Below are 13,594 nucleotides of genomic sequence, written 5' to 3'. Positions count from 1 at the left end.
GTCATGGAAGATTTATCAGATCTATAAATAATACAGAGTTGGAAAGTATAAATCAGAACAAGGATTGAAATACTGGTCTAGAAATAAGAAGTTGAAAGTTAAGCATTGGTATTTAAAAATCAGTCTCAATCAAGTAGTAAATTTGAATGGCCCAGAGCTTAATATGAGCTGACTGTATGCTGATACTGCTCAAAAGCTAATGCAAATTTAGGCCAGATCATGGAACACAAAGCTCCCACTGTACTCTGCACTGTCCACTTATTATGTACTTATTTCCATCTTGTTTTTAAAACATCTAATGTGAGGCTTGTATACCTTTAACATAGAAAGTAATTTTAATTTAAAAATATGTAGGAAAAATTAAGAAACACTAACATGAAGTAAATTGTTGGGGGGACAAAATGAATGCTGTGAAATGCCATACATATGCTGGAAGTGGACCACAAATTAAGCTCTAAGGTTTAGGAAGAAAATGACAATCAGTAACTAAGACCCAGGGTGTCTGTAAGTAAAAAAAAAAAAAAAAAATCAGTTGCTAGAAAAAGGACTATTCTTCCTTCCTGATACCAAGTCCATAGAAAACGTTATTCCTTGGAACAACATAAAGAAAAAAGAACAAAACAGAAGTTATATAATCCTCAGAAATATCCTTAAAATAGCACAGCAGAGAATTTGATAGGGTTTCTTTTTTAAATCAGATTATTCAATAGAAGCCAGTCATAGTTCACCAAAGTGCTATTTAGGAAAAGCATTGCTCCAGGGTGGCCACGTAGATACAGTTTAAGTACACAGCTCTCTGATAGTCTGGTTGATTCCAAGAGAAGATTTTTGAGCAAAGGCTACCCAAAGTGTCATCTCAGGACTGCTACCAGTCTGCAAACCGTGTGTTACTCATTCTTGAGATAAGTACAGAAATTGAGAGTAAGCATTTAGCATTTATTATACCAAGACTTTGTGACATTTTACTATATTTTATAAAATATTGGTCCACAGTAGATTGGAAACTTAAAAAAGAACCAAACAAAGCCAATTGGTCGTTCACCACAAATAGTTTGAAAAGCTCTGCCTAGGGTATCTAATAATGGAAGAGCTGAATATCTTTTAGGAAATCTCCATAACTTTCTTTTCACATGACTTTTTAAAAGATGTTGAGAATCAGGATCCAAAATTATACCCTCTAAAATTACCTATATTGTTGCTAAATACTGGTACCCAAAAAATTTTGATCATGACCCTATGCAGAACCATGTGTGTTAATAATTAGTTGATTCTACATGTAGGAATTGAGCTATCATGAGGAAAAGGCTACCAGACCTGCACTCAGATTAGAGACAAAAGAACACCTGCACATGGCTGTGGTCCACCCCCAAAAATAATTTTCCATGGTCTTAGTAATTTTTGCCTGGAAAATTTTGTATCAGATGCAGCCAAACACCCACCTTAGCCATTAAAAAAAAAAAAGTCAGTATACATAGTATACCAAACTTTGAGTAGTGAAACTTCCTGATGTAACCTTCAGGCTAAACTACTTGTAAACCCTAACCTCGATAGATAAATTAGTGATATGCCTAAGCTATAAACTATAAAGCTATGAAGCTAGAAACAAGGAGTTTTAAATTAACAAATATAGTGACTTTGGCTTTAGAATAATTGTTGTGTAAACTTTGTTTCTGGCAATGATAAAATATCAAGATAATTTTTAACAATAATAATGATAACTAGCACTTATTGGATCCTTAGCTATGTGTAGCCACATGTTAGTTATTTGTATGCATTAATTCATATAGTCCTCAGGATAACCCTATGGAGTAGGTTTTATTATTTTCTACTTTTTACCGATGAGAAAATTGAGGCTCAGAGGGCTTAATTAACTTGTCCAAGGTCACTCAGGTAGTACATGGCAAAGCTAGGGCTGTGATATAGTCATCCTGACCCAAAGTCATTCCCTTACCTACCATTTCTGTCCCGCTGTTTTAAAAAATAAATAGTCTGTATTATAGATGTTTATCTTTCTAGCGTCTCTAGAAGGAAAATAAGCATGTAGTTCATGTAAAAATGTTATCAAGTAATTAAAAGTATTAAAATAGAGATATACTAGAGTATATTCCTTGTTTTACCCCCACTGGAAACTTTTGTCTGATGTATTTTGAGAAATGAATCCTATTCCAGGCATCGCATTGGAAAAATATTGATAAATTGGAGAATCTCCAGAGGTGGGTTAACAAGCAGGTAAGGGTTCTAAAAACCACATCCTGTGCAGAATGTTTGAAGGACCTAGGTATATTTAACCTATATAAGAGAAGTTTCAGAATACATATAGCAGCTCTTGATCCATTTGAAGGTTTGACTTGAGAAGAAAAGTTACACTTGTTCTGTGTGGCATCAGGACAAACTAGGATAGGGAAATAGGCATCATAGCAAGCCAACTTTGGCTCAAACTCAGCCTGTCTCTTAGTAGAATTGCCTTTTTAAAAAGTGACTAGCATTTGTTGAGAGCATACTAAGAGTTTTGCTATATAATCTCATATGAACCCTATAACAGTCCAATGAGAATGTATCTGCATTTGCACATTGAAAAACTAAGGCTTGGACAGGTTAAGAAAATACTATGTGATGGAGCCAGGATTTGAACCCAAATCCATGGACCTCAGCAGAACCAGACAGGACCCTCTTGTGCAGGGCTGTCCAGCAGGTCCTAACTCCCCTTTTATTAAAGAAGCTCAAGCAGAGATTAGCTGGTGTCAAGAATGATATGAAATGAACTCTTCATTGAAAAGGAGGCTGTACTACAAGGGTTTCTTAAATCTCTTCCAATTCTTATATATGATTCAAATAATCATATTTATTAGAAAATATAACTCACATTTTTAAACTATAGCATTGAAGTTACTATTAAGCAATTTTTAGTAGGGCTTAAATTGATTCCTCACTGCTTTCATTTTAATTCTTAAAAAGAGCAGGAGATGGAGAGTTTTATTTTGATACTAAGTAGACAAATCAGTGTCATTACATCTCATCATTCAACAATTAGCTATTCATTCATCCAAAAAAGGTTTAATGAGCATCTTTGCAACCTGTACTTTGATGGGTGCAAGGGATAAATGGCAAACAAGCCTCAGAGGCTCCTGCCTTACTGAAGCTTATAGTCTGTAACCTTTAAATTATAAATTAGTGAACTATAACTTAAAACTCAAAGGAAACATTAGGTTTGTAGGAAAATATTCCATTTAGCTCGGTGCTTTCAAAATTTTCTACTAAAGTATCCCTAATAGCCAAGGAGAATAAATGCCTTTTACCCCACAGAGTCTAGGGAAGCAGCTTGAGGGAAGCCTCTGCAAGCCAAAGGCTACTTTGACAGTGCGTGGCTTTTCCTAGCAAGTCACACAAATGTGTTTTTCTCTGTTTTAATATAAAAATAATGTTTTATCATATCCACTGTCACTAAAATTGAAACTCCAAGGTGCTTTGATACCCACTACAGTGTTTATCCTGGGAGTATATACATTCCAGTTTAATAAGCCAATGCTTATAGAATTTCTTATATAAGTTTTCCTCCCATTAGGGAAAAACTATTTTCAAGAAAGCCCTATGGGTACAGGAATTTTTATTAATCAAAGATAGATATTCATACTTGTTAAGTCATATGGGACATTTTACTTATTTTTCTTTAATATTTCTCCTACAGATGGTTGAGTAGAGTAAAATATAGAAAATTATATAAGTCGGTGAAACGAGATAAGAAAAAACATACTTGAAAGAGTAGAATGTAATTACTTTTGATAATTGAGAATTATTTGAAGTTATAAAGATTGGTGGAAATATTATACACATATGCTGAGAAGATTCCATGATTGGTTAGCAGAACATGTACCTCAGACTTAGTTACTAGCGTTCATCACATCTATATAGGTTTTGAAGCTAAAAAGTTTATTCTAAATACAATTCTGTCACAAGCATGCATGGCAGTCTTCTTTTTAAAATTGATACCGCTTGTTTTAGGGAAATGAGGATACATAAAAATTTATATGTAATAATTCAGTGAATATAATTTGTTTGTTTGTTTGTTTAGGAGAGAAGCCATATGAATGCCCAAACTGCAAGAAACGCTTTTCCCATTCTGGCTCCTACAGCTCACACATAAGCAGTAAGAAATGTATCAGCTTGATACCTGTGAATGGGCGACCAAGAACAGGACTCAAGACATCTCAGTGTTCTTCACCGTCTCTTTCAGCATCACCAGGCAGTCCCACACGACCACAGATACGGCAAAAGATAGAGAATAAACCCCTTCAAGAACAACTTTCTGTTAACCAAATTAAAACTGAACCTGTGGATTATGAATTCAAACCCATAGTGGTTGCTTCAGGAATCAACTGTTCAACCCCTTTACAAAATGGGGTTTTCACTGGTGGTGGCCCATTACAGGCAACCAGTTCTCCTCAGGGCATGGTGCAAGCTGTTGTTCTGCCAACAGTTGGTTTGGTGTCTCCCATAAGTATCAATTTAAGTGATATTCAGAATGTACTTAAAGTGGCGGTAGATGGTAATGTAATAAGGCAAGTGTTGGAGAATAATCAAGCCAATCTTGCATCCAAAGAACAAGAAACAATCAATGCTTCACCCATACAACAAGGTGGCCATTCTGTTATTTCAGCCATCAGTCTTCCTTTGGTTGATCAAGATGGAACAACCAAAATTATCATCAACTACAGTCTTGAGCAGCCTAGCCAACTTCAAGTTGTTCCTCAAAATTTAAAAAAAGAAAATCCAGTCGCTACAAACAGTTGTAAAAGTGAAAAGTTACCAGAAGATCTTACTGTTAAGTCTGAGAAGGACAAAAGCTTTGAAGGGGGGGTGAATGATAGCACTTGTCTTCTGTGTGATGATTGTCCAGGAGATATTAATGCACTTCCAGAATTAAAGCACTATGACCTAAAGCAGCCTACTCAGCCTCCTCCACTCCCTGCAGCAGAAGCTGAGAAGCCTGAGTCCTCTGTTTCATCAGCTACTGGAGATGGCAATTTGTCTCCCAGTCAGCCACCTTTAAAGAACCTCTTGTCTCTCCTAAAAGCATATTATGCTTTGAATGCACAACCAAGTGCAGAAGAGCTCTCAAAAATTGCTGATTCAGTAAACCTACCACTGGATGTAGTAAAAAAGTGGTTTGAAAAGATGCAAGCTGGACAGATTTCAGTGCAGTCTTCTGAACCATCTTCTCCTGAACCAGGCAAAGTAAATATCCCTGCCAAGAACAATGATCAGCCTCAATCTGCAAATGCAAATGAACCCCAGGACAGCACAGTAAATCTACAAAGTCCTTTGAAGATGACTAACTCCCCAGTTTTACCAGTGGGATCAACCACCAATGGTTCCAGAAGTAGTACACCATCCCCATCACCTCTAAACCTTTCCTCATCCAGAAATACACAGGGTTACTTGTACACAGCTGAGGGTGCACAAGAAGAGCCACAAGTAGAACCTCTTGATCTTTCACTACCAAAGCAACAGGGAGAATTATTAGAAAGGTCAACTATCACTAGTGTTTACCAGAACAGTGTTTATTCTGTCCAGGAAGAACCCTTGAACTTGTCTTGCGCAAAAAAGGAGCCACAAAAGGACAGTTGTGTTACAGACTCAGAACCAGTTGTAAATGTAATCCCACCAAGTGCCAACCCCATAAATATCGCTATACCTACAGTCACTGCCCAGTTACCCACAATTGTGGCCATTGCTGACCAGAACAGTGTTCCATGCTTACGAGCGCTAGCTGCCAATAAGCAAACGATTCTGATTCCCCAGGTGGCATACACCTACTCAACTACGGTCAGCCCTGCAGTCCAGGAACCACCCTTGAAAGTGATCCAGCCAAATGGAAATCAGGTAAAAAATAACCCCCATCCTGAACCTGGCTAGTAATATGCTATTTGACTAATTTCAATTAAGTTAGTCTAATAAATATCAGTCCCGTAGAGCCAACTAGATTATTACAAACTCATTTTTAAAAGGATCAATATTTGCTTTAACTTTTCTGGCATGATGTCTTCAGTTGGTTGTTTGCTAATCCAGGGTATTGTTACCAGCTTAAAGTTTGAAATGCTATTCTACTGTGAAAGATGATTTATAAGTCCCAGCTAAAAACCTGTTTGAAGTTAGAAATCAAAAAACAAAATTGAAATACTCTCTAATTGGGTTTCTGTTTTTATAGCTAAATTCCTAAAATTAGTAATAGTTTCTGCCTTGATTATGGTCATTAATAAATGAAAATATGTTCCCATTCACAGGTTCATACCAGGCAAACTTATCTATCACTTTTATATACTAATACATCTGTTGATAAAAGGTTTTAATTAAATAAACAGGAATGAAGTATACAAAGAACGCATCTTGTGAATTTACTGATCATTTTATGAACTGTGCATAAACAGTGTTCAGTCATAATGTATATGAGGAAGTGTGGCTGTGAACCTAAAAATACATATGCATGTTCCTCCTTAACTATCACAGTGTTTACCAGAACAATATTTATTCTGTCCAGGAAGAACCCTTGAACTGGTCTTACCCCAAAATCCACAATAGTTTTGGATAGAGCTATTGTATGCCTCATTGTCCAGACTTTTTCCATGTCACTGATGTTGATGTTTTCCCATTTTTTCCATCAATTTCTGATGGAATCAAATGAATACTAGAGACAAATTTGATATTTTATGCAAATATTTTCTATAAGTATAATAATTTCAATATCCTGCTCAAACTTGTATTTGCTGCTTTTGTTTTCCCTTAAATATTGCTACTGATTGGGTTTCCTGTAATTGTGATAACTCTTGAAAAAAAGTTCTTACATGATCATTGAATTCCTCTAAATTTTTAGTGTACAGAACACTTTGCATGCCTTTGAATAGAAAAAGAGCCATCCTTAGCATTTCATAGACTCACGTGTCACGTGACTAGATCAAGTAGCAGTGAAAGTAGAATCAAGTTACTTCAGCACCAGGGCCACTCACAAATGACAGGGACAAATGGCTGCACCTCTCTTGCCTCATAAAGCCATAAGAAATGTTGTGAAAAACCTTCAACTTTTAGAAAATGTGTGGGTTTGAGGCAATGGCATGGAACACTCTAGATAAGGTAGAAAGATCTTAGGGGACCCAGTTCCACAACAGGCTCCCTGCAGGGTTATTTGGCTTACATAAGAACGTGCTGCCCAAAATTATCTCCATGAGACTGCCTGGAGTTTCTAAAGGTTCATTTTGATTAGCAATTATTTCTGTTAAAAAGATAGACCCTCCTGCATTGTTTTTCCATCTTGCTCCTTAGACAAGTGGTAGAGCACACCTCTCTCTTTTCAAGGAGACCGTGGAGGTTAAAGAACCCTGAAGTTCTGGAGGATACAATTGAAAGACCAGGTTTTAAAAATAGAATGTTAGCTTTTGCTTTGTGAAACCCAGAATGAGAAAAATGAAGGCAAACGATGCAGTTAGTAATGAGTGATTAATTAGCAAACTAATAAGTTAAAACCTGCAAATTTCTCGTAAAGTAATGATTCACATGAAACTAGGTAAACTCTGTTACTGTATATTTTACATGCTTTCTTTTCGGTGTCCTTGCTTTCTTTCCAGTACCAGTTGAGTATATGTCTTTGCTATAGTTTTGACTGTGTTATCCCCAACCTCACTCTTGTCTTTGTCATCTCCACCTGTGATCTGGCCCCACCCTTGGGGCACATGTGCAGTGAAGATCAGTGTGCTTGCTTTGGTCAAGTCCTTGAAAGTATAAAAGTATAAGTTAAAGTAGTTCTTTATTTCATGCTTTTATGTATATCTCTTGTTTATCTTTTAATGTTAAATTACATTTTCTCACACCTTTCTCCCTCTAGGATGAAAGACAAGATACTAGCTCAGAAGGAGTATCAAATGTAGAGGATCAGAATGACTCTGATTCTACACCGCCCAAAAAGAAAATGCGGAAGACAGAAAATGGAATGTATGCTTGTGATTTGTGTGATAAGATATTCCAAAAGAGTAGTTCATTATTGAGACATAAATACGAACACACAGGTATGTCAGTGAACACAAACATAAAGTGTCCATGCTATGATATACTGGAAGATGCAAAATTAAAAAACTAAAGTTTTAGAATTTTCTTTCTTTTTTTTTTTTTTTATTTTGTTTTGAGACAAGGTCTGGCTCTGGTCACCCAGGCTGGAGTGCAGTGGCACGCAATCTCAATCTCGGCTCACTGCAACCTCCGCCTCCCGGGCTCAAGCCATCCTTTCATCTCAGCCTCCTGAGTAGCTGGGACTATAGGCACATACCACCACACCCGGCCAATTTTGATATAGACGGGTTTTGCCATGTTGCCCAGGCTGGTCTTGAACTAATGAGCTCGAGCCATCTACCCACCTCGGCCTCCCAAAGTGCTGGGATTATAGGCATGAGCCACCACGCTTGACCCAGAATTAGTTTTCTTATTTTTTACTTCTCTGATCTGGCCATTTTCACCTGTTTGCCCACTTCTACCTAGTACTTAAGGTCTGTGCCTTTCTTTTGGTTTTTTGCTTCATCTGTTTTTTTTGTTTTTTTCATGACTTATTTCCTTTAAGCTGACACAGCATTTATTCTGTCCGTGTTCATTTAATGCAAGCTTATGCTATATTAATAAAAACATGGTACATAGTACCCATTAATAAAAAATATGAGACCAGTGGGCTAAAGTCATAGGGAGACAGGATCTGGCTTCATAAAAGAAAAAGCTGCTTCATAAGCATGCAGCAAGCTGTCCTGGCAAGTCAAGATCTTTTGTTTTAAGTAAGAAGTTCTGCCTAAGAGGTTGGACTAGAAGATTCTAAGATCCTGTAATTCTGAGATCCTGTAATTCTGCCACAAAATATGCCTCCTTAGGTTGACTCAGGGATGGCAAACTATAGCTCACAGGCCAAATGTGAGCATACCCATGTTTTTCTATGAGGTAAGAATGGTAGTTTTTGATTTTGTTTTTACATTTTTAAATGATTGGAAAAGATGAAAAGAATATTTATGACTGATGAAAATTATGTGAAAGTCAAATATCAGCATCCGTAAATAAAATTAGTTGGAAGACAGCATCGCCCATTCATTTACATTTTATCTATGTCAGCTTTCATGCTGTTCTACAATGGCAGGATTGAGAAGCTACTACAGAGACCATTTGGCCTGCAAAGCCTTTAATACTCACTACCCTTTACAGAAAATAGTTGCCAACTCCTGGCCTATTTCATTCCTTCCATCAGTGAAGTACTGATAAATTTTAACACCTGGTTCTCTGAAGGGTGGGGAAGCCCTGATTTGTAGTGTTTGCAGCTTTTTGTGGCATAAATACTCCCATCATGGTGGATTTCGAGCTTGAATGTGATGTCAGCTTGCAGAAGTCCTGAAAATTTAGCAGTATGCTCTCTCCAGCCAGTACAAACTGGCTCCAGCACACTCCTGTGTCTCTCTCTAACATGGGTTGCTGTAGAAGGGGCTGGGTTTATCCTGAGCTCTTTAATCCCCTACCTGCTCTTCCCTGCCCCCACTACCAGCCATTATGACTACAGTATCCATATTTATCTTTCATATTCTTAACTGTTTCAGTGTATTTTTTACTCTTGTGAGAAAGGATAGAATTGTTTTTCCTTCTTCAATCTGTGGATTCATACAGTGACACTTGGAAGGTTCTTGGAGCTAAAAACTAGTATTACATAAGAGAAAGTCACACCTCTCAAAATCAGCCCCTTGTAACTCAGTCCTCTGGTTTTCAGAGATCTAAGAGGAGTTAGAAAATCCCCTTCCTCTTCAGGCAAAGTTAAATATTAGCAAATATCAAAGTGAAAAATATATATGAAAAACTACACTATTTCTAAAATTAAAAATCATTTCTGCATTTGTTAGTGTTAACTGCTTGATAGCTCTGAAATTGGACATTATCGATCCTGACTATGATCAGTTGTTGCCAGTCCTTTTCATGTCTGGGCAGCAGCACTCCTGTAGCCCATGCGTTCTCAGGAGGGGCAATATTGCCCTCACGGGCCAAAACTTGTTTCTTAGGGGGCAAAAAAATCTGAGATACTACAATGGCTGTGGTTTTCTAAAGAAGCTCAGTATATACACTGTATATTTATGAGTTTTATCGTATATAAAAAGTATTTAGTAAACATTAAAATTTCATTGGGGGCAGAGCTTGTGACTAGGAAAACAAAATGACTAAAAAGGGACCTTGTAGTGATAATGAACACAAGGTGAGCAGCACGTCTGTCCCTGCCTGCCCTCACTGTGCTCGTTCACTACCAGACATCTCCTCCCAGCTGCACTTGGCCCATTTTCCACCTCGCTGTCATGATGCTTGTATTTTTGGCATTTCAATCTCATGTAGCTCCCATTGACCTAATCATCTGCACAGCAGAGTGTAGAGCACCACGTTTTTTAATGTAAAGAACAAACCAAATTGCAATATTATATTACAAAGAGTTTGGGACCTGGAAATGTTTTAAAAATGAAACTAATAACCCTCCCCTTTCTACAACATGAAGTACCCCAAAAACCGTATAAGGATTTTATTTGCTGAATACCACCATTTTATTTAACAGAATTCTTATTTTGCAGGTAAAAGACCTCATGAGTGTGGAATCTGTAAAAAGGCATTTAAACACAAACATCATTTGATTGAACACATGCGATTACATTCTGGAGAAAAGCCCTATCAATGTGACAAATGTGGAAAGCGCTTCTCACACTCTGGGTCTTATTCTCAACACATGAATCATCGCTACTCCTACTGTAAGAGAGAAGCGGAAGAACGTGACAGCACAGAGCAGGAAGAGGCAGGGCCTGAAATCCTCTCGAATGAGCACGTGGGTGCCAGGGCGTCTCCCTCACAGGGCGACTCGGACGAGAGAGAGAGTTTGACAAGGGAAGAGGATGAAGACAGTGAAAAAGAGGAAGAGGAGGAGGATAAAGAGATGGAAGAATTGCAGGAAGAAAAAGAATGTGAAAAACCACAAGGGGATGAGGAAGAGGAGGAGGAGGAAGAAGAAGTGGAAGAAGAAGAGGTAGAAGAGGCAGAGAATGAGGGAGAAGAAGCAAAAACTGAAGGTCTGATGAAGGATGACAGGGCTGAAAGTCAAGCAAGCAGCTTAGGACAAAAAGTAGGCGAGAGTAGTGAGCAAGTGTCTGAAGAAAAGACAAATGAAGCCTAATCGTTTTTCTAGAAGGAAAATAAATTCTAATTGATAATGAATTTTGTTCAATATTATCCTTGCTTTTCATGGAAACACAGTAACCTGTATGCTGTGATTCCTGTTCACTACTGTGTAAAGTAAAAACTAAAAAAATACAAAATACAAAAAAAAAACACACACACACACAAGAAAAAAATAAATCCAGGTGTGCCTGAACCTCAGACCTAGTAATTTTTCATCCAGTTTTCAAAGTTAGGAACAAGTTTGTAACATGCAGCAGATTAGAAAACCTTAATGACTCAGAGAGCGACGATACAAGAGGTTAAAGGAAGCTGATTAATTAGATATGCATCTGGCATTGTTTTATCTTATCAGTATTAATTATCACTCTTATGTTGGTTTATTAAGCTGTACAATTGGGAGAAATTTTATAATTTTTTATTGGTAAACATATGCTAAATCCGCTTCAGTATTTTATTATGTTTTTTAAAATGTGAGAACTTCTGCACTACAAAATTCCCTTCACAGAGAAGTATAATGTAGTTCCAACCCGTGCTAACTACCTTTTATAAATTCAGTCTAGAAGGTAGTAATTTCTAATATTTAGATGTCTTAGTAGAGCGTATTATCATTTAAAGTGTATTGTTAGCCTTAAGAAAGCAGCTGATAGAAGAACTGAAGTTTCTTACGTGGTTTAAAATGGAGTTCAAAAGATTGCCATTGAGTTCTGATTGCAGGGACTAACAATCTGATAAGGACAGCAAAATCATCAGAATCAGTGTTTGTGATTGTGTTTGAATATGTGGTAACATATGAAGGATATGACGTGAAGCTTTGTATCTCCTTTGGCCTTAAGCAAGACCTGTGTGCTGTAAGTGCCATTTCTCAGTATTTTCAAGGCTCTAACCCGCCTTCATCCAATGTGTGGCCTACAATAACTAGCATTTGTTGATTTGTCTCTTGTATCAAAATTCCCAAATAAAACTTAAAACCACTGACTCTGTCAGAGAAACTGAAACACTGGGACATTTCATCCTTCAATTCCTCGGTATTGATTTTATGTTGATTGATTTTCAGAATTTCTCTACAGAAACGAAAGGGAAATTTTCTAATCTGCTTTATCCATGTACTTGCATTTCAGACATGGACATGCTATTGTTATTTGGCTCATAACTGTTTCCAAATGTTAGTTATTATGGACCCAATTTATTAACAACATTAGCTGATTTTTACCTATCAGTATTATTTTATTTCTTTTAGTTTATAGATCTGTGCAACATTTTTGTACTGTATGTCTTCAAACCTGGCAGTATTAATACCCTTCTTACTGACATATGTACTTTTAGTTTTAGAAAACTTTTATATTTATGTGTCTTATTTTTATATTTCTTTATTTATTACACAGTGTAGTGTATAATACTGTAGTTTGTATTAATACAATAATATATTTTAGTATGAAAATTTGGAAAGTTGATAAGATTTAAAGTAGAGATGCAATTGGTTCTCCTGCATTGAGATTTGATTTAACAGTGTTATGTTAACATTTATACTTGCCTTGGACTGTAGAACAGAACTTAAACGGAATGTATTAGTTTTACAACTACAATCAAGTCATTTTACCTTTACCCAGTTTTTAATATAAAACTTAAATTTTGAAATTCACTGTGTGACTAATAGCATGATGCTCTGCAGTTTTATTAAGAAATTAGCCTAACCATACAACTCTCATTTCCTTAGTAAGCCAAATTAGGATTAACTTCTATAAACAGTGTTGGGAACAATGTTTAACATTTTGTGCCAATTTGTTCCTGTATTCATGTATGTAAGTTACAGATCTGACTCTTCATTTTTAAGTTCCTTGTTACATCATGGTCATTTTCTAGTTTTTTACCAGACTCCCCCCATCTCACAATAAAATGCATCAACAAGCCTGAACTGCTGTCATTCTTTTCATCATTATCAGTATTTTCTTTGGAAAACTGTGAAATGGGGTACATTGTCATCCTGCATTTGATTCATCTTGAGCTGAATTTGGGTAACACTAAATGTTTTAGACATTCTCCACAAAATTATGGATTTTCTTGTGGCTAAATGTTTCTGGAGAGGTCAGAGTTGACAAAACCTCTTCACAGGTTGCTCTTTCTTCCTGAAATCCTTAATCCTCCACATTTCATGCTTCAGGTCATTTCAGGGAAGCCTGGGTTTAGATGCCTTTCTGACTCTCAGCTCCTGCACTTCTGTCATCATACCTCTGATACTATTATTTATATTCCTTCCCAACTAGGAACAGGAACCACATTTGTCATAGTCACTCTCACATTCCTCACTGCCTAACAGGGTGCCTGGCATAAGTTGGGACAACAGATATTTGTTGAATAAAAATATAATTTGCATGTTTATGGA

At 36.8% G+C, this 13,594-nt stretch overlaps 1 protein-coding gene across 17 annotated transcripts in view; it reads left to right on the top strand.

The window, feature by feature from the left end:
• Nucleotides 1–13,126, top strand: part of ZEB1 (zinc finger E-box binding homeobox 1) — a 204,278-nt gene extending 191,152 nt beyond the window's left edge. For all 17 annotated transcript variants that reach the window (XM_063710225.1, XM_031015269.3, XM_031015270.3 and 14 more), the window contains 3 exons: nucleotides 4,070–5,880; nucleotides 7,874–8,054; nucleotides 10,617–13,126. In XM_063710225.1, the coding sequence (XP_063566295.1) occupies nucleotides 4,070–5,880; nucleotides 7,874–8,054; nucleotides 10,617–11,209 (2,585 nt within the window). In that variant the 3' untranslated portion in view covers nucleotides 11,210–13,126. The remainder of the gene's footprint in view (nucleotides 1–4,069; nucleotides 5,881–7,873; nucleotides 8,055–10,616) is intronic.
• Nucleotides 13,127–13,594: the final 468 nt, after the last annotated feature.

Source organism: Gorilla gorilla, chromosome 8 (assembly GCF_029281585.2).
Source record: "Gorilla gorilla gorilla isolate KB3781 chromosome 8, NHGRI_mGorGor1-v2.1_pri, whole genome shotgun sequence".
Classification (NCBI taxonomy): Eukaryota; Metazoa; Chordata; class Mammalia; order Primates; family Hominidae; genus Gorilla; species Gorilla gorilla.
The sequence above is the reverse complement of the archived record's forward strand: the minus strand, read 5'-3'. Positions and strand labels throughout refer to the sequence as shown.